The 24672-nt window shown below is 41.1% G+C and overlaps 3 protein-coding genes across 16 annotated transcripts in view; 2 read left to right on the top strand and 1 right to left on the bottom strand.

Moving 5' to 3' along the window:
* LOC119910112 (nucleotide-binding oligomerization domain-containing protein 1-like) overlaps positions 1-24672 on the top strand; it is a 1078472-nt gene that overhangs the window by 891461 nt on the left and 162339 nt on the right. The gene's annotated exons all lie outside the window — the stretch shown is intronic.
* Positions 1-24672, bottom strand: part of LOC119903097 (NACHT, LRR and PYD domains-containing protein 12-like) — a 242149-nt gene that overhangs the window by 61119 nt on the left and 156358 nt on the right. The window lies entirely within an intron of this gene.
* The window catches only part of LOC119913759 (NLR family CARD domain-containing protein 3-like), a 34263-nt gene that overhangs the window by 6252 nt on the left and 3339 nt on the right, over positions 1-24672 (top strand). For 4 of the 14 annotated variants that reach the window (XM_038734708.1, XM_038736146.1, XM_038733972.1 and 1 more), the window contains 10 exons: positions 6870-6968; positions 7440-7544; positions 9041-9145; positions 13359-13437; positions 13589-13772; positions 13935-15732; positions 17261-17434; positions 17832-18002; positions 21975-22148; positions 22485-22649. In XM_038734708.1, coding sequence (XP_038590636.1) covers positions 6910-6968; positions 7440-7544; positions 9041-9145; positions 13359-13437; positions 13589-13772; positions 13935-15732; positions 17261-17434; positions 17832-18002; positions 21975-22148; positions 22485-22649 — 3014 coding nt within the window. In that variant the 5' untranslated portion in view covers positions 6870-6909. Of the gene's footprint in view, positions 1-953; positions 1144-6869; positions 6969-7439; positions 7545-9040; positions 9146-13358; positions 13438-13588; positions 13773-13934; positions 15733-17260; positions 17435-17831; positions 18003-21974; positions 22149-22484; positions 22650-24672 lie in introns of those variants that run through there. The other 10 variants (XM_038738280.1, XM_038739064.1, XM_038737569.1 and 7 more) reach the window with 8 other exon arrangements.

Raw genomic sequence — 24672 nt, 5'->3', positions numbered from 1 at the left:
GTCTCAGGACCAGGTTCTGAGTCTTAATGTCAAAAATATATTCATGAAAAAAGTTCATGTTAATGGTTCTTTGATAACTGACAACTTGATTTACTTTTTGGGGGATAATCATGATCTAAGATCCCATAATGCTTTGCGGGATGTAAACAGGAAGTACAGCAATAATGTTGTCATGGATTCAGTGAGTTAGAGTTAAAATATAATGATTCTCAGGCAGGTTCTGCAGTTAGACGTTTTCTATGATTTCTAAGCTTGGACAGAGATAATGATGTCCTCGGGAAGTGTCAGTCACACTGAATCTAATAATTGTGTGTTCTGGTTGGACTCCTTGAGTTATGACTTGTGGAAGGACTGAGCCTGAACCTGGACCTGCTGTGTGTCCATCAAGAGAGGCCGGTCAAAGAATGCTTTAATTGAGTCTAAACGGACGACGTGGATCTGACAGACGTGAGTATCAGTCAGTATTAAACAGTGTTGGCCAATCAGAGCAAAGTGTTCATGTCTCCGTCCTCATGTTGCTCCCTGCTGATGTTTGTCCTCATTAAATCCAGTCTGACCAGTTGTCCTTCTAATGTCCATGTTCTCCTAGAATGATGATGAAGGTCAGAGCCAGATTAGGATTAAAGGACAGCTGAGGATAAAATGAGGCTTCAGCAGTCTGAGTTCCACAAATCAAGTTCAAGTCTTTTTAGTCTGAAACTTCCTCTTTGGATGTTGTCCAAAAATACTTCACTTACCAAAGTCTGTAAGTAACCGTCAGATATTTGTGGTGAGTCTAGTGCAAACGTTACAGGCCAACAGAGCTGCTGCTGATGAGCCAAAACTTAAGTTTGTTATCTGTCAATAACAGTAAAATCTGCAGAAATCAGTACATTTAGTCCTGGTCTGGTTTGGTCCAAAATCTAAGGGTAAATAAGCTGATGATACTCAGACTGAAATCATTCCGCTTTTTATTGAACTTTGATCCTTTTCTTGTTGATAGCTGCTAGTTTCTCCAGCAGCTTCTGAGTCTGAAGACTAAAAACTATATAACAGACCAGTCTCTGCTGAACCTGAACCTGGATTCAGCTGTGTGTCCAAGAGAGACCGGTCAAAGGAACGCCTCGTTCATTTTAAAGGATAACAACCCTCTGCTGCAAAGAGGTCAGCTGTTAATTACAGTATCACTGATTCATGATTTAACTGTAATTTATCCTGAGTTTTTTATTTTATTGGGGCTAACAGATGGTAGCTGCTAACGAAGGCTAACCCTGATTCCACTCAAGTATTTAGTCATGTGATACATCTCAACACATTTCAACACCCTTTTTGTCAACACACTGTATCCTAAAATTACTTCACTGTGCTTTAAGGAGATTTGCTTTGAGTATCGTGTTTAAAATAACATTATTTTCTTCATATTAATTAAAGCAGTCATCATTCTCGAGGTGTAAGACAATGCTGAAAAAAAGAAGGCTTCAACTAGAGTCAAGTTTAATTTGCAGAAACAAGAATTTAGGCCTAAAAGCAAAATATTTAAAACTTTAGAAAGGTAAACTTTGATGCCTTTGTGTGTCTGTTTGCTTACATGTAGTGCAGAGATATTTGTTCTAGCTTTTATTTGAATTTATCGTTAGCTTTAGTTTGATCCAATCAGCAGACCTGCACTTTTCTTGGTTTGTTCCAGATAAATGTTGCAGAAAAACTGAACACTGCTTCTCCATGTTTTTGACTCTGGGAACATAAAGCAGACCTGATCCCAGACAACATGAGAGGTTTAGATTGTTCATAACGTAGCAGAAGATCAGAAATGCATTTGTTTTTTTAAGTCACTTCTTCGAGCAGAAAGAGTTATATGATCCACTTTACTGACATTTAATTGTTCTTTCTTTGCTTCAAAAACAATCACTTCAGTTTTATTTTTGTTTAATTAAAGAAGATTTTAGCACAATTTAAATCTGATCTGAAGAGATTTCCTTTCAACGCATCTTTAATAATTTTCTATCTCGATCTGTTTGTGTAACTTGCAGAAGTGGAAAGTAAGTAAAGTAGCAGTTCCAGCCTACTAAGTAATTTCCTGGAGTATTTCTGCTCCTTTCTACTGCAGTACATCTCAGAGGGAGAGACTTGACTAATCTACATTTTGTTTCTTTTTAGATTAAGATTTTGACAAAACAATCTGCTATTAATAAACTCATTTTTATATTTCCATGACCTTTATGTGCTGCTTATGTCACCGAGCATCATGTGTTATCAGTTTGTAAAATGTATCTAACATTTTAATCTGCACATGGATATAAAGAAACATAAAATGAACATATTCAAGTAAAGTACAAGTACTTCACTTTTTATTGGCTGGTTCAGTGAGCAGAGAAAGAAAAACAAAAGTTAATGACTCCAGTGAAAAAAGTAATCAGGTACTTTGCAGATTCAGATTTTACACAAAAAATATTTGGTCAACAAGTAAAATATGAAGGAATATTATAGATTAACCTATCCAATAGTCTATAAAGTAATTTAAATTAGAAACATTTACTGTTACATGTCATTATCTTAATACTTGTTTAACTAAAGTAAAACTTGCAGGACCTTTTCTTTGAACAGAGTATTTGCTCAGTGTAGTATTAACAGTTGTGAGTACTTGATGTACTGGTTCACTGATTGGATGTTTTTGACCACTTCTGGTCCACAGACCTGCTGCACATCACTGTTCATGTGTTTATAAAGAGACTGCATGTCTCTACAGTAAGAAACTTTTTTTAGTGTGGTGACGGCATGTGCCTATCCCGCCTCTGATTGGTTTACACTCGGTTTTCCCATTGTTTTGATAGGTTTAGGCAGGAGGAGTGAGATTGTTGGGGAATCAGGGTATCAAACCAATCAGAGGCAGAGTAGGGCGGGTACATGTCTTCACCAACAAATCAAGTACCGCTTACCTGATGTCATCATGATGCGTTCAACATGCTTTAAACCAGTTTTTAACAAGGAAATTACCAGGTTTCAGAATCTCGTTGGCTTTTTAATAATTTCTCTGAAGTTTCCTGGAGAACAAAGTTTTATTTGGTTCTAATTAAAGGGGGAACAGTTATTCTTTGTGTTTAAAGGCAGGTGTTGATTTCAAGAAACGTCTCTATTTAAAGTCAATAAATGTGAATGTATTATTGGAAACTGTATTATTGTGATATGTTGAATCATTTGTAGATACATTTCTCTATGAATCCTCTTCACTGAGCTGCTGTGATCTGACTGTTACACTTAAAGCAGCTTTGTGATTCACTGGAATTCATTCAGATGAAAACTGTCTTTGTTTTACTGACAAAACAGATTGTTATTCACGTCGGCGGTAATGACTCCCGGTTACGCCAATCGGAGGTCACTAAGATTAATGTTGAGTCGGTGTGTACATATGCAAAAACAATGTCGGACACCGTAGTTTTCTCTGGACCCCTGCCAAATCTGACCAGTGATGACATGTATAGCCGCATGTCGTCATTCCGCCGCTGGTTGTCGAGGTGGTGTCCAGCAAACGATGTGGGCTTTGTTGATCGTTGGCAGACTTTCTGGGGAAGACCTGGTCTGATCTGGAGAGACGGCATCCGTCCCACTTGGGAAGGAGCAGCTCTCATTTCTAGAAATCTGGCCAAGTTTATTAGTGGACCAAATCCATGACAACCCAGAGTTGAGACCAGGAGGCAGAGTCGCAGTTTAACACACTTCTCTGCCCTTCTTTTTCAGCAGTTACCCACCCGAAACCCTACGCAGAGTCGCAGTCTAACACACTTCTCTGCTCCTCCATTTCAGGAGTTACTTAGTGAAAATCCTATAGTGACGGTGTCTGCCCCCCGACCATCGAAATTATTTAAAAAGGTAAACAGAAGAGGAGCTGTGCATTAAAACCTCATAAAAAATTAAAACCACAAGAGCAATAGTGCAAACTAATAGTAAAATTAAATGTGGACTCTTAAACATCAGATCTCTCTCTTCTAAAGGTGTACTAGTAAATGAACTAATATCAGATTATGATATTGATTTATTTGGTCTTACTGAAACCTGGCTGGGTGATGGAGAATATGTTAGCCTAAATGAATCCACCCCTCCCAGTCATATTAATACTCACATTCCTCGAGGCACAGGCCGAGGAGGTGGAGTTGCAGCTATCTTCGACTCTAGCCTACTAATCAGCTCTAAACCTAAACTAAACTATAACTCATTTGAAAGTCTTGTTCTTAGTCTTTCGCACCCAAGTTGGAAATCACTGCAACCAATTCTCTTCGTTATAGTGTACCGAGCACCTGGTCCGTATTCTGAATTCTTATCTGAATTTGCAGAGTTTTTGTCAACTTTAGTCCTTAAAACGGACAAAGTTATTATTGTAGGGGATTTTAATATTCATGTGGACGTTGAGAATGACAGCTTCAGTACTGCGTTTATCTCTTTGTTAGATTCCATTGGCTTCTCTCAGAGTGTTCATGAACCGACTCACTGTTTTAACCACACCCTCGACCTTGTTCTGGTATATGGTATTGAAATTAACATTTAATAGTGTTCCCACAGAATCCCTCTTTGTCCGACCACTGTTTGATAACTTTTGAGTTTGTATTGCTGAACTACACGCCATTGGGCAAAAATTTCTATACAAGATGTCTGTCTGATAGTGCTGTAGCTAACCCCCCAAACTTGATCCGGATGTTTTAGCCAACTATAGACCTAAGTGAAGTTATTGTTCTGGGGCCGAAGCACCTCCGTGATGCATTATCTAAAGATATAGTTTCCCTTGATGGCATCGCCCTGTGAGGAATCTTGGAGTTATCTTTGATCAGGACATGTCATTTAAGTCTCACATTAAGCAAATTTCAAGGACCGCCTTTTTTCACCTACGTAATATTGTGAAAATCAGGAACATCCTGTCTAAAAATGATGCAGAAAAACTAGTCCATGCATTTGTTATTTCTAGGCTGGATTACTGCAATTCCTTATTATCAGGCTGCTCGAAAAAGTCCATTAAGACTCTTCAGCTGATCCAGAATGCTGCAGCACGTGTTCTGACAAGAAAAGGAAAATAGATATTTCTCCTGTTTTAGCTTCTTTGCATTGGCTTCCAGTAAAATCCAGAATAGAATTTAAAATCATTCTTCTTACCAACAAAGCTCTTAATGATCAGGCACCATCTTATCTTAAAGAGCTCATAGTACCTTACTACCCCACCAGAGCACTGCGCTCCCAGAATGCAGGGTTACTTGTGGTTCCTAGAGTCTCCAAAAGTAGACTAGGAGCCAGAGCGTTCAGCTATCAAGCTCCTCTCCTGTGGAACCAGGTTCCAGTTTGGGTTCAGGAGGCAGACACCATCTCCACATTTAAGAGTAGGCTTAAGACTTTCCTCTTTGATAAAGCTTATAGTTAGGGCTGGCTCAGGTAGTCCTGAACCATCCCTTAGTTATGCTGCTATAGGCCTAGACTGCCGGGGGATTTCCCATGATGCACTGAGCTCCTCTCTCCTCTACTTTCTCTCCCTCTGTATGCAACCTCATCCCATTATTGCATGTTACTAACACAACTTCTCCCCTTTCTGGTAGTCTTGTGCTTTCTCGTCCCTCTCCTCTCTCCTCCTATCACTCCTGCAGGTGTTTCTGGCTCTGGAGCTGTGGAGTCTGGATCTGTGGTTGCGGGTCACCTGCTGCCCCCGTGTTCCTGCTCGACACCCTCTGCTGCAACGACTATTGTTGCTAGTCTTATTGTTATTATAATCATTAACAATACAATTGTTATCATTAACACTACTATAAATATCTGTACCATTTTTCATTCAGTCTATAGCAACATCACCTTTACTGTCTGTACCTCTGTGTGTATATTGTGTAGGCTGCCTCCCTCTCTCTTTCTCTCTCTCTCTCTCTCTCTCTCTCTCTCTCTCTCTCACCCCAACCGGTCGAGGCAGATGGCCGCCCACCCTGAGCCATGGTTCTGCTCGAGGTTTCTGCCTCTTAAAGGAAGTTTTTCCTTGCCTCTGTCTCCTAGTGCTGCTCTTGGTGGGAACTGTTGGGCTTCTGTAAATAACATCACAGAGTACGGTCTAGACCTGCTCTTTTATGAAAAGCGCTGTGAGATAACTGTTGTTGTGATTTGGCGCCATATAAATAAAATTGAATTGAATTGAAAATAGAAAAAGGATGAATCTGTGATCAGAAGAATTAATAATACATTTTATTTCTATAGCGCTTTTCAGGACACTTGAAGACACTTTACAGTCAAACCAGAAGTTATGTATATTAAAAACAGAAAAAATACTAGAAAAATATATGAAAGGTAGGTAAAAACATCAGATCAATAATAACAGGCTGCTTCAAACCAGCGACACAACACTTGTCCAGTGAGATGAAACTTTACTGCAAGTTGGAGACACAGTTCACTCCTTGTTGAGTCACATGTGGCTGAAATCTTCCTCTACTGGTGCTTAGAAAGCACGTGGCGCCACCTGGTGCTGCAATAGTGAACTGCAGAATGTCATCTGGAACCATAGACTGTATATAAAAAGGTTGTAACACAAAACATTTTAAACGCCCCGTCACCCTCCCTACAGAACATTAGAGAGTGAACTGTGCCATTTGTAGTAAATAAATGTGGGTACTTGGTATAAAAGTTTGAGAACATACCCGGTCTCCCCTATATTTCTGATCAGGCATCGATAAATAGAGTCTGGTGTTATCAACATCATAACACAGCAGTGACGTGGAAATCACACTGATTTTAAGAGATAAAGTCATTGTTCTAATGAGCTTTATGTGTGTCTTTCTCAGGAGGATTGAATAATATATTGGATTATTAATAAGTAAAGTTTTTAATATTTATTTTGGATAAATTATTGATTTGTTTGATTTGTGTTTCCTCTCCAGGTGAAAGTGTGTGAGCTGATGTGGATGTGAGTTCAGCAGCATGAGTCAGTGTGAGGACAAAGAGGAGGGAGACCCTCAGAGAGAGATCGAACATGAGAGGTGAGAGAGGATTTTCAGTCAGCACAGTTTGAAGTCAGCATGGCAGCAGGGTTTCATCATTAATGCACTTTGTTGGCATAATGCAGCTTCTTACAGCAAACAGTCAAATAACTTGTCTTATATAGAAAATGTGTTGACAAAGACAGAGATCTGTGGGGAAGTGATTCATCATCAAACATGGGGTACGATGAGGATTAACAGTGAGAGAGATTCTCATTATGGAGTCTTGGCTCCACATAGAGGAACATGTCAGATTACATTAGTCCTGGAGGCCTTACAGTGTTTTTATTCTCCCACAAAGACAAAGAATGAATGAACAGGATGAGCAGAGAGCTGACGACATTCTGTGTGAAGAGCTTCAGACTTTATTGAACTTTGCTCTGTTGATCATTTTGTTGTTGATAGCTGCTAGTTTCTCCAGCAGCTTCTGTGGCTGAAGACTAAAAACTGAACTTCCTCTCTGTCTAACAGGAACATTCTTGGATCGGATGAATCAAAACCAGGACCTGAACCCAGCTGTGTGTCCCTCAAAAGTGACGTGTCCATGGAGCCACCACTATGTTTCAAAGGAAGAGAGTAAGTCAACATCAAGTTACTTGCTAATATGAGCAACATTACAGAACATCTGAAAGAACAGATTCGTCCCGACGAGCAGTAACATCTTATTAACACTGTCAGAAAGGAAATAATTCTACAATGAAACGCAGTCTGATCTTTAGAGAGTAGAGTAACCTTGGCGTTGACAGGAGGATCGGTCTAGGGCTGAAACGATTTATTATCAAAATTCTAATAATTCGACTACTTAAAAGCATCAACACATTCTTTGCATCGATGCTTCATTTAATCCACATAACTATATAGCACACTGTTTCACAGGGACATTTATTACTGTGGGGCATCGCACATATGCTGTGATCAAGTTAAGGTGACGTGATTTGATGGCGCTCTTTGCAAAGTGGAGCAAGAGAGAAAATGGCGCGAGACAAAGAAGAGACTGGCCAGATAAAAACACAGAGTGTCTAAAATAAGAAATAATTTCAAGCTAAAAGAAAATAACTCTGTAATGTTACAGTCTGTCCACCGTAAAATGAAACTAACGTACTGTAACAGCATGACTGAAATTCTTCAGCATCTGATCAGAAAGCACCCGGTCTGGCATCAAGTCCACGCAGCGGACCCCAAACAAGGTAACAGTAACTTTAGCATTGAACTGAAATCATGACTGATTGTTGAGTTGAAGGGTCTCTAAAGTAAGCCGCAGTCTTCAGCTGTATATGTACACATGTGCGTTTAATGTTCTCCGCCTGGTTGGGCCGTGAGTTTGTGTTGTAACGTCACAGTCATGACTAACACAGCTGATCCCGGTAACGAAGGGGGGCGGCAAGCAAAAGTTCTTCTTGTTAGATTAATCAATAAAATAATCTGTAGAATACTCGATTACTAAAATCATCGTTAGCTGCAGCCCAAGATCAGTCAGTGGACTCTGGCGTGCTGGTTGCTATGGAAACCGAGCGCTCCCAGACTCTGAGCTGCTCCCGTCTGCAGCTAAACTAAATGAAACGTTTTCAGTGAACGCTGGTTTAACAGTGAAGTAACATGAGCTACCAGTGGACACTGCAGCAGATACGAGTCTCGTCTGTTTGTGCAGCGCTTGTTTCACTGCAGCTGTCCAAAGACTAGATGTCCACAGAGGCACTTTGTGATGTCACTTAGACACAAAGATCACTTTCATTAAGGACCACAAAAGCACAAGTTCCCCAGGTCCAGGCTACAGCGGTGCATGTTCTGAATGTGTCCAGTGAGTTTTACAGCCAGCTCCTGCCTCACTTTCCACTTTGGCTGAAGTTCATTCTGTGTATTTCACAACATTAGAATTCATGAAACATCTCTGAACAAACTCTTCAGCTTCAGTCAGAGTTTGAAATCAACATGACGGCAGATCCTCAGGTTGAAAGAAATGGGTTTTACAGTTTTTGTCATTAAGTTGATCATTTTGTTGTTGATAGCTGCTAGTTTCTCCAGCAGCTTCTGTGGCCGAAGACTAAAAACTGAACTTCCTCTCTGTCTAACAGGAACATTCCTGGAGCGGATGAATCTGAACCAGGACCTGAACCCAGCTGTGTGTCCCTCAAAAGCAACTGGTCCATTGGACCCACCACTATTTTCAAAGGAAGAGAGTAAGTCAACATCAAGTTACTTTCTAATATGAGCAACATTTGGAAGAACAGATTCGTCCTGACGAGCAGCAACATCTTATTAACAAGAAGCAGAGGGTTAAATTTCACATGAGCTTGTCATTGGTTTATTATTTGAGTATCAAGAACGAACAACCTGCTGTAACCACAGCTGACTGAGTGGCAGCGATCAGTCAGTAAAACAGGAATAAACTCAGTGTGATCCACCTGTTCACTCAAACAGTCTGGTCTTTGGAGAGTAGTCTAACTGTGGCGCTGACAGGAGGATCGTTAGTGGACTCTGGCGTGCTGGTTGCTATGGAAACCGAGCGCTCCCAGACTCTGAGCTGCTGCCGGCCTTAAAAGTAAATTTTCTAAAATAAAGCCTTAGAAGTATTAAATTTCATTTACAAAGGTCTTAATTTTTTTCTTGTCCTTTCATAGTTAAATAAATGCAGTAACATCTTAAATAAATACTTTTTTTGTCTGTATGTAACTTTAGAATTTACTCCGTTTGGTGTGACTTGGATGTTATACTGCAGTACAGATAACGTTATTGTTTACGTCAGTCTTACTTTCTTAGCGCAGTTCTTAGCTTTAATCTGGAGTGTTCGCTGTGCACGAGCTCTGCCATCCAAGTCATTTGTTAGGAAAGGAAACAAAAGTTTAATGTTAGCTGGTGGCTCAGCTGGTCGAATGAGCAAGTGTCTGAAGGCCAGAGATCCGGACATGTTGGGGGACGAGGCTGAGTGCAGCGGTGCTGATGTTGGCACAACAGGCGGCTCGGCGTGCGAGTGAGTCACACTGTGGCGAGCGCTAATGAAACAGCGGAGCGGAAGACCCGCTGCAGGTTCCCGGTCAGTGAATGTTACAACAGCAACGGAGAGACAGGTGTGTTTGAGACGAGGACAGTGTCTGTGTGCTGTTGTAGGGCAACGTTATGTGAATGGAAACCTCCAACATGCTCACGCACATTAAACCTACATCACCCAGATGTGCCGATCACCGGGACGAGGAAAAAACAAACCGGGGCCCAACTCCTTGTCCCGCTGCTTTCAAGCCAGTACTATATAATACTTTATTTCAAGCAGCCTTTAGATGCAAAAACAGAACAGGATGAAGAACCTCTGAAGGAAAATGGTGTAAAAATCTTTTCTTGTCTAGTTCTGGTGAACTCAATATTGTGAATCGTGCAGGTGAGCTAAGTGTATCGACACACCCCTCATCTGAACCCCTGTGTCCCCACCACTTGATTCACTTAATGTAATCAGAGTACAAACACACCCCAAAAGCTTTAGATAGATATTTATTTAGTCCTTGCAGAAATTCACTTTGTGTCATACAGCAAATAAACAACATCAACAGACCAACAACCAGAAAACTGCTTTGCCAACACAAACATACAAGCTACACTGAGGTGCAGCTCCAAGATTCAGCTCTGTTTTATTATCTCAGTGTTTGTTAAGAAATCCGATACTAGTAGGTACAAATGACCTGCGGGCCCGGTTGGTTCGGAGCGATGGCACCATGTACCGTCTGCCTGATGGTAACAGCTCATACTCGCCAAAGGGGATGTGATGCATCTCTAATAATCGCCTGTCCCTTCCTCACCAATCGGGACTCGCAGGACGTCGTCATGTGGCCCTAAAAACAGAAGAGAACTGGGAGAAGATAAGGAAGGTTTGGATTTGGCTCGCGGGCCATTTACGTTGGCTGTATCCGTGCCTTAAGTTGTTCAACATGCCGACATGCTTGTCAGTCACTTTTCCTCAACCGACCAATCACAGCCTGGACATTAAAAAAAGTCTTGAGGTGCCGACTGCTTCTAGCTGCCTCCTGTAGAGCAACACGCTCCCCTTGTTCTGTTTTACACCTGTTTTCCTTGTTATTGTTAGAAATATTGTTTAACTTTGTTCAAGTTGAGAAATACACATTTCAAAATATCAGTATTTCCTTGATAAGTAAGCGAGCAGACTCATAGCACCATGTGTTCCATTATAATCGATTCACAAATAATCGCAATATGACTTTTTCTCCAAATCGTGCAGCCCTATGAGGTGGTATGAAAAAGGTCTTAAAATGTCTTAAATTTAACTAACCCTGCTTACACCTGTCCAAAGACTTGATGTCCACAGGGACACTTTGAAAAAGCACTTTCATTAAGAAGGAAAACAAAAGTAAAAGTTACTGTTTCAGACCTCAGTGGGAGCTACAGCGCTGCATGTTCTGCGCTGCAGTAGTTTTCCAGCCAACTCATTTTCCACGTTGCCTGAACTGAAGTTTGTTCAGTTTATTTTACAACATTATAATTAATGAAAATGACCGATATGGGTTTTTGGGGGCTGATGCCGATATTAAAGTGAAAAAGAGCCGATATTTAGATTTAGAGAATGATTTGGATAGTAGACCCCATTACTGTATAAACTCCACTTAGAACAGGCTGATATTGAAAGCTGGTATGTATGTGGGCTATAAAACCTTTTCCTAAATGGATTATGTTAATAAAGTCGATTACAGTCTCAAAAAGTGAACGTGTAAACAATTGCACATCAATGAATATTTGTTGCAGGAACTTTTTCAGCAGTCTGTAAACAGAGAGAGAGAATAAGCATGTGTATTTCACTTTACACATAATCTGCCATCATTTCAATGTAGCTCATTCACATCTAGTTCATCCCTTTACCTGCACTCTTCTGACCAAAGCTACGAGAAACCGTTTCTCATCATCTGTCTAAATCATGGCGTCTGTGATCCAGTGAGCTGCTGTTGAATGTATCTAATACTACATGACTCTCTACAACGAGGACCTGCAGCTTTGAGATTTCATTTAACTAACGTTATAACTACAACCAGGACTTGATATTAACTTTTTTTGCTCACTAGCCAATGTGGCTAGTAGTTTTCCAAAGTTACTAGCCACGCAGCATTTTCACTAGCCACATTTTTGTTGTTGGAAAATGATTAAAGTTGACCATGGTGGGCTAAAATTTACTAATATTGTCATTAGCTCTGATGAGGTTGTGTGCAAAGCTCCTTTTTTGAAAACATGTGGTCTATTAAGATAAACACATAAAATGTTTAGCTTGTAACGTTACATGACTTTAGAGAATATATCAAAGTGATGAACTAGAGACAAATGTGTGTAGTTCACAAGAACTGTCCACATTTGGTGGTTCACTTCTTACCGGGGTAGATCTCCATGGTAACTTATGCTGAACGGCTAACCTGCGATATAATCCTACAGAGACTGATTAAAAGCCTTAGGTTACTGTTGCCTACAGGTTTTTACAGCAGGATAAGCCTACTTGCTGCTTTGAAAAGTGTTTAATATTTTTTTATTTGCTTTATTTGTTTGTTTCTCACACACCCTGACGCAGCCGTTAAAATAAATAGGTTTTATTTTTCTCATGTGAGGCTAAATATTATGAGCAGTTTGGTAGGGATATTGAAATACTAATTTTAATATGAATGTAGGCCATCTATTGTAGGTTAATATAGCTTTCTTAGGCCTACTATAGAGACTGTAGTCATGTTGTGAGTTTCCAGTCACCTAAATGTTGAGATTCAGTCTTTCAAACATTATCTGAGCACATTTTATGGCATGAATGGAGTTTTTGTTTCATTGCTTTATGAAGTTAATTTAGAACAATGTTTGGACACTTTTGAGTGAGTTAAATAAATTAATCTCATTTTTGACAACTTTGTTAAAGTGAGGGGGAACGACCACTTATTCAGTGCCCGAGTTTAAATTTAACCAAAACAGAGTTGTATCCTTCACTCATGTCATGCGTGTTGCATAGTTTGGCCACCAGAGGACGCTCTGCAATTCCTCTGTTAACAACTGCACCACAAAACAGAAGAACGGAGAAGCCCCATAGTGGAGGCCATAGACTGAAACTCAAATTGGACTTCAGATTACAGAAACAATTGAACTGTGTCTTTGACATTAAGTTGCACATTCTGGGATTACGTTATGTAAAGGATAATGTACGGCGAGCCGGTCATTGTTTCCTCGGCACCAGGAGAGGTGAGGAATAATCTGGTGACAAGAAGTACGGGGGATATAAGCCATGGATGGTTGTATGATGAGTTACTGGTGTGTAGCTCCGCCAGGTGCCCAACTGTGGTCGCACCAACACACAACCACAAACCTTTACCTTGTGTTTATCTCTGTGTGGACAGACATAATGAGACTAATTCTTCATGATTCCTCCAGAGTCGACCAGGAGAGTTCAGAGGTTCCCATTGGTCAGTCTGCCCAGCAGCATCAAACACACCTGGACTCCGTATTTATGGTCTGTACATGTACAACAACTCATTTTCCATCTATTCTGTTCACAATAATCTCCAGGCTGCAGTTTTTAGTGTCAGTCTGTCCAACATGGATCTGATGTTTGGTTCATGATTTTAGGTTGATTGTGTTGTTAATATAATTTTCTGTTCCAGCTGCTGGAGGAGAAAATGAAAACCTTTATGAATAATGAACTGAAGAAGTTCAAGAAGGCTCTGAGTTCAGATGACCAACGCTTAGAGATTCAGCGGGAGGATGAGGAAGTGTTTTTTCTGAAGACCACACTGTGCTTCATGAGGAAAATGAAGCAGGACGAGCTGGCTGACAGTCTGCAGAGCAGTAAGAGGATTTCTCTAAAGATTTAACCTGCTGGATAAACAGGACATTTACTGATGTCTCATGAGATGGAGGGAAATATGTTCAAATACTAATTCTTTAGGAATGGTGAAATATTGGCTTTATCTTAAGGTTACTGGTATTTTTTGTTGTGTGTTCATTCAGGAACTCCCTCTTCAGTTTGTCAGCCTAAACTTAAATCTAAGCTGAAGAAGAAGTTCCAGTGTTTGTTTGAGGGGATTGCTAAAGCAGGAAACTCAACTCTTCTGAACCAGATCTACACAGAGCTCTACATCACAGAGGGAGGGACTGCAGAGGTCAATGATGAACATGAGGTCAGACAGATTGAAACAGCATCCAGGAAACCAGCCAGACCAGAAACAACCATCAGACAAGAAGACATCTTTAAACCCTCAAAAATCAGACCAATGAGAACAGTGATGACAAAGGGAGTGGCTGGCATTGGGAAAACAGTCTTAACACAGAAGTTCACTCTGGACTGGGCTGAAGACAAAGCCAACCAGGACATACAGTTCACATTTCCATTCACTTTCAGAGAGCTGAATGTGCTGAAAGAGGAAAAGTACAGCTTGGTGGAACTTGTTCATCACTTCTTTCCTGAAACCAAAGAAGCAGGAATCTGCAGGTTTGAAGAGTTCCAGGTTGTGTTCATCTTTGACGGTCTGGATGAGTGTCGACTTCCTCTGGACTTCCACAACAATGAGATCCTGACTGATGTTACAGAGTCCACCTCAGTGGATGTGCTGCTGACAAACCTCATCAGGGGGAACCTGCTTCCCTCTGCTCGCCTCTGGATAACCACACGACCTGCAGCAGCCAATCAGATCCCTCCTGAGTGTGTTGACATGGTGACAGAGATCAGAGGGTTCACTGACCCACAGAAGGAGGAGTACTTCAGGAAGAGGTTCAGAGATGAGGAGCAGGCCGGCAGAATCATCTCCCACATCAAGACATCACGAAGCCTCCACATCATGTGCCACATCCCAGTCTTCTGCTGGATCTCTGCTACAGTTCTGGAGGAGGTGTTGAAGACCAGAGAGGGAGGAGAGCTGCCCAAGACCCTGACTGAGATGTACATCCACTTCCTGGTGGTTCAGTCCAAAGTGAAGAACATCAAGTATGATGGAGGAGCTGAGACAGATCCACACTGGAGTCCAGAGAGCAGGAAGATGATTGAGTCTCTGGGAAAACTGGCTTTTGAGCAGCTGCAGAAAGGAAACCTGATCTTCTATGAATCAGACCTGACAGAGTGTGGCATCGATATCAGAGCAGCCTCAATGTACTCAGGAGTGTTCACGCAGATCTTTAAAGAGGAGAGAGGGCTGTACCAGGACAAGGTCTTCTGCTTCGTCCATCTGAGCGTTCAGGAGTTTCTGGCTGCTCTTCATGTCCATCTGACCTTCATCAACTCTGGTGTCAATCTGCTGGCAGAAGAACAATCAACCTCCCAGAAGTCTCAAACAAGAAAAGATGAATCTGCAGTGACACAGTTCTACCAGAGTGCAGTGGACCAGGCGTTTTGCAGTCCAAATGGACACCTGGACTTGTTTCTCCGCTTCCTCCTGGGACTTTCACTGCAGACCAATCAGACTCTCCTACGAGGCCTGCTGACACAGACAGGAAGTAGCTCAAAGACCAAACGGGTAACAGTCAAGTACATCAAGAAGAAGATTGAAGAGACTCCCTCTGCAGAGAAAAGCATCAATCTGTTCCACTGTCTGAATGAACTGAATGATCGTTCTCTAGTGGGGAAGATCCAACAGTCCCTGAGTTCAGGAAGACTCTCCACAGATAAACTCTCTCCTGCTCAGTGGTCAGCTCTGGTCTTCATCTTACTGTCATCAGAAAAAGATCTGGACGTGTTTGACCTGAAGAAATTCTCTGCTTCAGAGGAGGCTCTTCTGAGGCTGCTGCCAGTGGTCAGAGCCTCCAAGAAAGCTCTGTAAGTGAGATTTATTCATCAATAAATACTCTGCTATCTTTCAACAGGAGGAAAAAATAAATACCTTATTTATTTAGTTAGTGATGTCTCTCCAGCCTGAGTCTGTATAACCACTCAGATAGTAGCTGTGATCATGTGTAGCTTGCATTTTGTTGTATTCAGATATTGTTCAGAATGAAATATGAACTATATAAGCCGAATCAGAATTGTCAAGTCCTGCCTATAGTCGAATCATGTACGTGCTTGTGCAGGGTGATTGTGAGCAGCGAGGGTTACACACGGTTTGATCTTGAGAAGCTGCAGAGCTGCAGTCTCTGTTTAATAGTCACTGTAACTTACACTCTAAACTACAAATAAACTGAGGCTTATTGTTGATCATTTTCTCTCTGCTCGCCTGCTATTCACCGGTCCTGTGCAGAGTTTTGCGTGCCGCACATCGCGCTTCCTCGCGGTAATGTCGTGTAAAAATTCAAGACTTGGGCCAGATAAGAAAGCTTGAACTTTTACCAACATTTTTATTATCAACAAAAACAGACACCAATTAGAACACAAAAGTTCCACCGGAGTGTTTTAGAGATCGGTGCAAAATAGAGTCCCATTCTGTAACCAGAACAGAGTCGACATGAAAACCATGTAACAACCTCCTTCTGGACCTCCTTTTATAGCTCTGTTTCTTGGCTTCACATCATCTCTTGGCTCTCTTTCCTACTGCACCTGAGTCTGGGAAAGTCCAAGATTTTCACGTGCCTAAACATTTGGTGGGAAAGTCCCTGACTGCCTGCTCCTCCTCTCTGTGTCCTCTGCATGCTCTCTGCTTGATCATGCCATTTCATCCATAACCTGACTTTTATGGAATAAACTGGTGTTGTTTGTGCTCTGTGCTAGAAACAGGACATTCTTACTGTGATGGACTGTACGTTTTGTAATACAGTTTGCACAAAATCTGCTTCTATATTTTCCTTTGCAGGTGTTTTTGATGCTGCCTCACTGTGCTCCCTCCCTTTTCTGCCAAAGCACACACACTCAGAGCTGTAGAGTTTTAACACTGTGATCTAACTTTACACTATAAAATAACACTTTAAATGATGACAATCTCGACCACCATTGCTCTAGTAATTAATGATAACAATTTAGGCTATAATGCTCCAAAATAATTCCCAACAGCGGCTCCATTTCAAGTAACTGTCTAAAACTGATATAATAATCTTTGTGTGGTTCATCAATGGTGATAAATGATCCGAATGTCCCGTGAGGTGCCGACAACTCTGCACAACACCAGTAAAGCCAATAAATCAGCCCTAGTTCCTCCTCTGCCACTACACACATGCGCACTGACTCCTCTTCTTTGAGAGCTGGGGTTACAGTTCCACTGGTCGTCTGTTTATTCCTCATTCAGTCAAGATTAGTTGCCACATCTCCAACATGTTCAAAGTCAAACAGCAAAGATTTTAACATGTGCTGAGAAGAGATTATATACAGTGTAGTTTTGAGACTCAACATTTTAAAACAAATGGTATTTCCTCTCCAGACTGAGTAGCTGTAACCTCTCAGAGAGAAGCTGTGAAGTTCTGTCCTCAGTTCTCAGCTCCCAGTCCTCCAGTCTGAGAGAGCTGGACCTGAGTAACAACAACCTGCAGGATTCAGGAGTGAAGCTGCTGTCTGCAGGACTGAGGAGTCCACACTGGAAACTGGAAACACTCAGGTCAGATAAAGTTACAGTTTGTCTTAAAATATTTAAGTTATTTCTCTAAATATCAAGCTCCATTTAATTTAACCAGTCTCTCATTTCACAGAACAATCAATCATTGAATTTTCAAATATATTTTATTGTAATTCAGATTCACATATTATACAGCGTGAAATAAATCTGGCTGAGATGGAAAACCTACTTTATGTTTAATACTATGCACTTTATTATCATTGCAGGTTTATTTATTACTGGTGCAAAGATGGTTAATTCTCATATCTACAACATGTTTAGAGTAAAACAACAAAGATCTTAACACTTGCTGAAAAGATATTGTATCAGCAAAAGTCCAAACTCAGTGTTTTAAAACAAATGTTTGTTGTCTTGTTGTTCTCGATTATTTCCTCTCCAGGCTGAGTGGCTGTAACCTCTCAGAGAGAAGCTGTGAAGCTCTGTGCTCAGTTCTCAGCTCCCAGTCCTCCAGTCTGAGAGAGCTGGACCTGAGTAACAACAACCTGCAGGATTCAGGAGTGAAGCTGTCTGTCGGACTGCAGAGTCCACACTGTAAACTGGAAACCCTCAGGTCAGATAAAGTTATGGTTTGTCTGAATATGTTGAAGTTATTTCTCTAAATATCAAGCTTCATTTTATTTAACCAGTCTCTCATTTCACAGAACAATCAGTCATTGAATTTACAAATGTATTTTATTGTAATTCAGATTCACATATTATACAGCGTGAAATAAATCAGGCTGAGATGGGAAACCTCATTTATATGTAATACTAGGGCTGTCCCCGACTAAGGATTTATAGGCGAATCAGAATTGTCAAGTCTTGCCTTTAGTTGAATCGAATGTTTGTGCGGTGGCAGGGCAGCGATTGCTCCGCTTTAAAGGTCCAGTGTGTAATATTTCTGAGGACCTAGTAAACAATATCCATAACTGTGTTTTCAGTGGTGAATAAAGACCTCACATAATGATCCGTAATGTTTTTATTACCGTAGAATGAGTCATTTCGATCTACATACAGCGCGGGTCTCCTTACATGGAGGTTGCCATGTTGCACTACAGAGCGTGTTTTGTCACTACATAGTACAAGTAAATGCGTGTGAGAGCTGTTAGCTGATAGCTGTGACTGCTACCAATGCTGCTGCAAAGTACTGCTCCATTAGCTATTTTTAAATCATGTGGCGCTACCTACAGGTAAAAGAATCACATGCCACAGACTAAGTTAAAATATTAAAGCTGCAAGCAGCACTGGACGAGCCCTCGCACGTAAAGAGCCTCAGATAGTGTTGCGTCCGCACTGCAGATGCCGCAGCTTTCCTGATGCACCTCTGAAATGTCACGCTGCACAAAATACGTAAAAGTCACTTCCTGTGTCTCCAGTGTGGCGCAAAGGAGCAACCAGTAACTGTACGTTTTGTCCCAGTACATTAAGTGTGGAACACATTGAGAAAATGTTATTTAAAACACAGAGTGTCAGAGCTTACTGCCTGTTGCCAGTAGGTGGCGCTGTGACCATCAGTTAATGAGTTTGCACATGTGTTCAGGGTGAGACTTTTATCAAACGTGTAAAATTTGGTACAGATTTGAGCATTTACAGTCAAGATACAACAACTTCCTGTGTCATGGCGAAGCGTGGACCTTTGCCGCCACAGACACGATGTAAGCTACACAGCATAGCGTCATCACCGTGTTGAGGCTTTTCGGGGACAGTGTTGATGCATGGTGCTGTGACTTGAATGTTATCACACCTGTCACATTTGGTACAGATGTGAGCATGTACACGTTAAGTGTGGAAGTTTCAGGGACATCTAGTGTTGAGGGTTGCGAATTGCAATGAATTGCAAAAAAACTCCTCAATCAACAGATTTTGCTAGATGAGTGCATCAATGATAATAAACCAACTTATTTAGCTCAACATCTTTATTTCCCATACATTCATAACCTTTCTTTCACTGTTCATATGCAATAACAATGCCACAACATTTTTTCAATTAAAAATACTGATGGCGTGTTTTGTGGTATTGAAGACCTTCAAGAAACTTTAGGATGACACCTGCCTCTTTGGTTTTAATAAGCAAGTCACCACTGCACTGAACAAGAGCAGGTCAAGCCTGAGCTGGAACACTTAAGTCACAGTACTGTTAACTGCCAACATGTCATGTGTACAGTCATCCAGAGGGCTAAAATAGTTACAGATGCCTCTTATACTGTCAACATTTTATCTTCTAAATACACATTTTTTCACCATATTTTCTGTCTCTGCTGCACTTGTCACACAAACCAGATGTAAAGTAAACTCCTTTTAATCTGCGCCTTCGAGCCAATCAGATTACAGCAAAAACGAGGATCAGGCCAAGTTGGGAGGGGCCGCTCGTATCCCCCCTAAAAATGTAGTGTTTTACTTTGGCCCAGTCTGACAGACAGCGCTCCGCTGCAGCTGAAGGTGTTATTTTTTTCTATAAAATGGAAGCATTTCTATAGACCATAATAATAATAATAATAATAATGTAACCGAGCGGTTATTAGTTCGCCTATACGTTTTATGTGGCTACCAAAATAACAACACGGAGGTTCTGTTGTCTGAACCAAGACGGGACATCTTTATTTATTTTTCTTCGTCTCTTGCACATTGTTGAACCGGAACAGCATCACAACTTCCGTTTCTCCCCCACTTCAAAATAAAAGCCTCTACTCAACAAAGTAGCTTACAATAACAATAATAATAATGTCGAAATTAATTCATCATGGTGGTTGATCATCTGTTTTTTCACTTACTCAATGTAACATTAAACAACGTAGCGGCATATGTCGGTACAGTAGGATTGAGTTTGCTTTCTCACGTGCCACCTAAAATGTCTCTGCATGCCAGAGGTTTCCGACCTCTGCTTTAGATAGATATATTAATAAAGTATATTTTAAATAATTTTTCAGTAAAACCATATGATTATTATTGTTCATCAAACAACAGCAACATCAATAAATGATGTCCCATACTGCTGTAATACATTATTTTACTGTACTGTTATCATGCAGTTTGTTGGGAGGGTTGGCTCATCTGGACTAACACAGATAACAGGAAAAAGTAAAGCTCACTGTTTCTGCACCTCAGTCCATTATAAACAACGTAATGTATTAAGTTCAGAAAGGTCTTGTTATCATAACGCTGTTAGCAGTAAAGTGTTTTCCACCAGGGCAGTAAAATGTGAAGTTCAGCTGGCTGATCTGAACTTCCATCTGTAACGTTAGGTTACGGTTTTATTGCCAGTTAATCAGCTGATTGTCCCACGAACATAAATGGCACATTTACAAGAAACACATTTATCTCCAGCCAAAGCCCGGAGAATAAATCACGTTACATGATATTACAATCCAGCTACATAGTTTTTCTACCAGGGCAGTAAAATGTGAAGTTTAGGTGTCTGATCTGAGCTTCTAGATCTACACCCTAACTACTGTATCTACCTAAATAAACCTCATTTCTTGACTGACCACTCTCTGCTGTCTCAGAAGAGACACCTTTTGTGCTGTGTCAGCCACCGTAGCTGTCTACTCTTTGAAGGGTTCGGGGGCAGTGGTAGGCTGGACAGATGGTTACTTCGTAACTTCACCACTAGATGCCACTCATCACAAATCTTACACACTGGGGGCGGCTGTGGCTCAGGAGATAGAGCGTTAATCGGAAGATCGGCAGTTCAATCCCCGGCTCTTCCGGATGTCGAAGTGTCCTTGGGCAAGATACTGAACGCCGAATTACCCCTGGTGGCTGTTCCACCAGTGTGAGCACTTGGGCTCAGTGTGTGAATGGTGAATGTGATGTAGTGTAAAAGCGCTTTGAGTGGTCGCAAAGACCAGAAAGGCGCTATATAAATACAGAGCATTTACATTTACACCGAACCTTTAATCTTGAAGCTGCAGAGCTACAGTCTCTGTTCATTACTCACTGTAACGTACACTGTACATTTACAGCTTCAGATGCTTATTGTTGACTCGTTTCTCTCCGCTCGCCTTCACCGTTCTTGTGCAGAGATTTGCGTACATGCCGTACGGCCGACAACTGCATGCACGTCACAGGTCTATTCCAAGTAGCCCGCTGTTTAAAAACAATATAATATTCTTTGTGTTTCATCAATCCACCCTCGAGGTTTGAACAACACCGGCACAGCTGATGGTCTCTCGTTCTTGTCTGCCACACACACTGCTGAAGCGCACCAACGCCGTATGTTGAAATTTATATCATAATTGGTTATATATTAACTTATTGGGAGAAAACTTTCATAACGCCACTGCAAAGATTTGACTGTGAGATTGGTTTCGCCCACCGAAGCACTGAATCTATTCGGGGTCAGCCCTATTCAATATTATGCAATTTATTATCATTGCAGGTTCATTTTACTGATTCAGTCATGATTAGTTGCCACATCTTCAACATGTTCAAAGTAAAATAGCAATGATTCTAACATGTGAGCTGAGAAGAGATTATATTCAGTGTAGTGTATCACCAAATTTTGAGACTCAACATTTTAAAACAAATGGTATTTCCTCTCCAGACTGAGTGGCTGTAACCTCTCAGAGAGAAGCTGTGAAGCTCTGTGCTCAGTTCTCAGCTCCCAGTCCTCCAGTCTGAGAGAGCTGGACCTGAGTAACAACAACCTGCAGGATTCAGGAGTGAAGCTGCTGTGTGCAGGACTGAGGAGTCCACATTGTACTTTGGAAACGCTCAGGTCAGGATTGATTAACTCACTCAATTGATGGCTATTTAAAATCTGATTCACATAAGTGGATGTCTAATAATATAATTTGTCAAGGACCTTTAACTTCAACCGGCAGTTGTTTCTAGACTCAGAGAATTACTTTACATTAAAATTTCTTGTGATTTTCTGTTGTTTGTTGTTTTGTTGTTTGCTGTTTATATTAAATGCCACAAATTATTTTAAAGATTTGTTTAAAATTTTCATCTGGAACAAAAATGTACCTGAACAAAAAACTAACAAACAGAAAAACTTTACCGCCTCTTGTTCACAGAGGGTTCATGTTTGTGTCGTTTTGTGTGTTTCCAGACTGTCAGGCTGTCTGATCACAGAGGAAGGTTGTGCTTCTCTGGCCTCAGCTCTCCCCTCCCATCTGAGAGAGCTGGACCTGAGCTACAATCATCCAGGAGACTCAGGAGTGAAGCTGCTGTCTGCTAAACAGGAGGATCCACACTGCAGACTGGACACTCTCAGGTATGAAGAGGCCTGCTGCAGCCACAGACTGTCTGATAGAGGAGGTCTTTTTGGTTAATGTTGGATATGAGTTGTAACGGCTAAGGCCAGGAATCCACTGACTCCTGCTGCACCAGCCACAGCAGCTGCATCTGTGGAGGTCAAAAACTAGTTGGCCTTTCCCTCGGGCAACACCTGTGCCTGGTTGCACCTGTCCTCCTAAGTAGATGAGCCCCAATTAGATATGCCGGCACTATGGTACCACCTACTGGCCAAACGGCGACGTACAACATTAAAATGGCTCCTACATGAGTGTTGATATGATTATATGAACAATCACACATGTAGGAAGCCTTTTTCTTTTGCTCAGAAGAGAAACACTAACTAAACATAAAACGGAAATATTTTTGTAGGAGATCTCCAAGGAGAACATCTCCAGGAATGAACATGATAATTGTCTGGTAATAATATGTAATTATAACAATATAATAACTGTCATTTTGAGAAATAACCTTGTTTGCCCTCTTACCCGGGATCGAATCAGTTTCATCTCTTTTACTTAAAGTTATATTCACCAGATAGAAGATAAAAGAAGAGTGTGTGTGTGTGATAGACAGTGTGTCTTTGTTCTCAGCTGTATGGCTGGTGTGCACAAGCCTGGATACAGGTGTAGAACAAAGAAAGCATGTGCAGTGGGAACGTTAAGTTTCTTTCTGCATGTGTGGCGTTGGCTGAGAACACGATAACCTCAAGTTAAAGGATCACAGGAATAAATCTCAGTGAAAAATGTACATTGATCAAAAGCTACACAGTCCTGTGTTTAGCCAAGTAAAGTTACAGTTAAGCTATGAGAGGCTATAATCCGCAGTCAAGACTAGTTCACACTACACAATTTAAAGCCCGAACTCAGACAGTTGGGTTGTGACTGGGGGCAAATCAGCCATCGATCAGTGGCATACAGATATCTAGCAATCTAAATAGAGGGCTTGACAATAACGGTGGCCCGATGGCCCGGGGCCAGGAAAAAGTCAAGACAGTTGAACTAGCAACTCACTGGCCTGATCAAAACATTGTTGTTTCCTTTTTTTAAAGAGGTGGTATTATGCTTTTTTGGCTTTTCCCCTCTCCTTCATTGAGTTATATTCTTTTTTGTGCTTGTAACTGGTTTGCAGAGTAAAAAAGCCCAAAGTCCAGCCCAAAGGGAGTTCCCATCTCCCACAGAAAACTCTGCTCTGAACGCTTGAAAACAGCTCGTTTGTAGTCCAGCCCTTGACGTCACAATGAAAACGCGTCATAAAGCTCGCCAAGCGGCTAGCGGGGTCAGACACGCCCTCAAACCAAGCTAGTCTGAGCGGAGGCCCTTTGGCTCGACTCGCCTTTGTTTGGGTTTCCATTGTAGAAATGTTGCACCTGTACCTGCTTCCAGGTACTTTTTTTCATATGTCCTCCGTCGAGGTTCCAAGCGAGCTGAGGGAAACTAAAATGTAACGTGAAAACACGACTAAGAATATTCACTATTCACTGCATCATCATTGCTGCACCAGACAGAGGCAGCAACAGGAAGTTTTATATTTTACTGTTTCGTACTTTATTTCATCCACTTCTGAGAAGTTTTGAGGTGAAATCAGCTGTGTAGATTTTGAATATTGACAGTTTTACGAGAAGTGACGGCGGAACAAAAATGCTTGAATATTTTCGGAGTTGAGGAGCTCCGCGAGTGGCCTATGTGTAATATCTTTGTTTATATTTGGAAAACAGGCTGTAGCCTAATTAACATGACTTACTGCCAACTTAGATATAAAATGAAGACAATTTTGCAGTTATCCTATTTTACTTGCTGTGTAGACCTACCAACCAATCCACTCTTTTTTACCTCTTATAATACCTTTAAATGGCCAATACAACCCAAAAAATGCAGTATTTCACTTCACGCCAGAAAATGATTGAAGCCTTTTGTTATTGACTGAAAGGTTATTTCTGCCCTGAAATTAGTTGATTTCATTCAGAACAGTTATATTTGACAGATTATAGCTCACCTAGTACT

The sequence above is a fragment of the Micropterus salmoides genome, unplaced genomic scaffold (genome assembly GCF_014851395.1).
Source record: "Micropterus salmoides isolate LMB-PRFRI ecotype aquatic unplaced genomic scaffold, ASM1485139v1 Ms_hic_scaffold_1, whole genome shotgun sequence".
NCBI classification, from domain to species: domain Eukaryota; kingdom Metazoa; phylum Chordata; class Actinopteri; order Centrarchiformes; family Centrarchidae; genus Micropterus; species Micropterus salmoides.
This window is presented reverse-complemented; position numbering and strand designations above follow the sequence as displayed.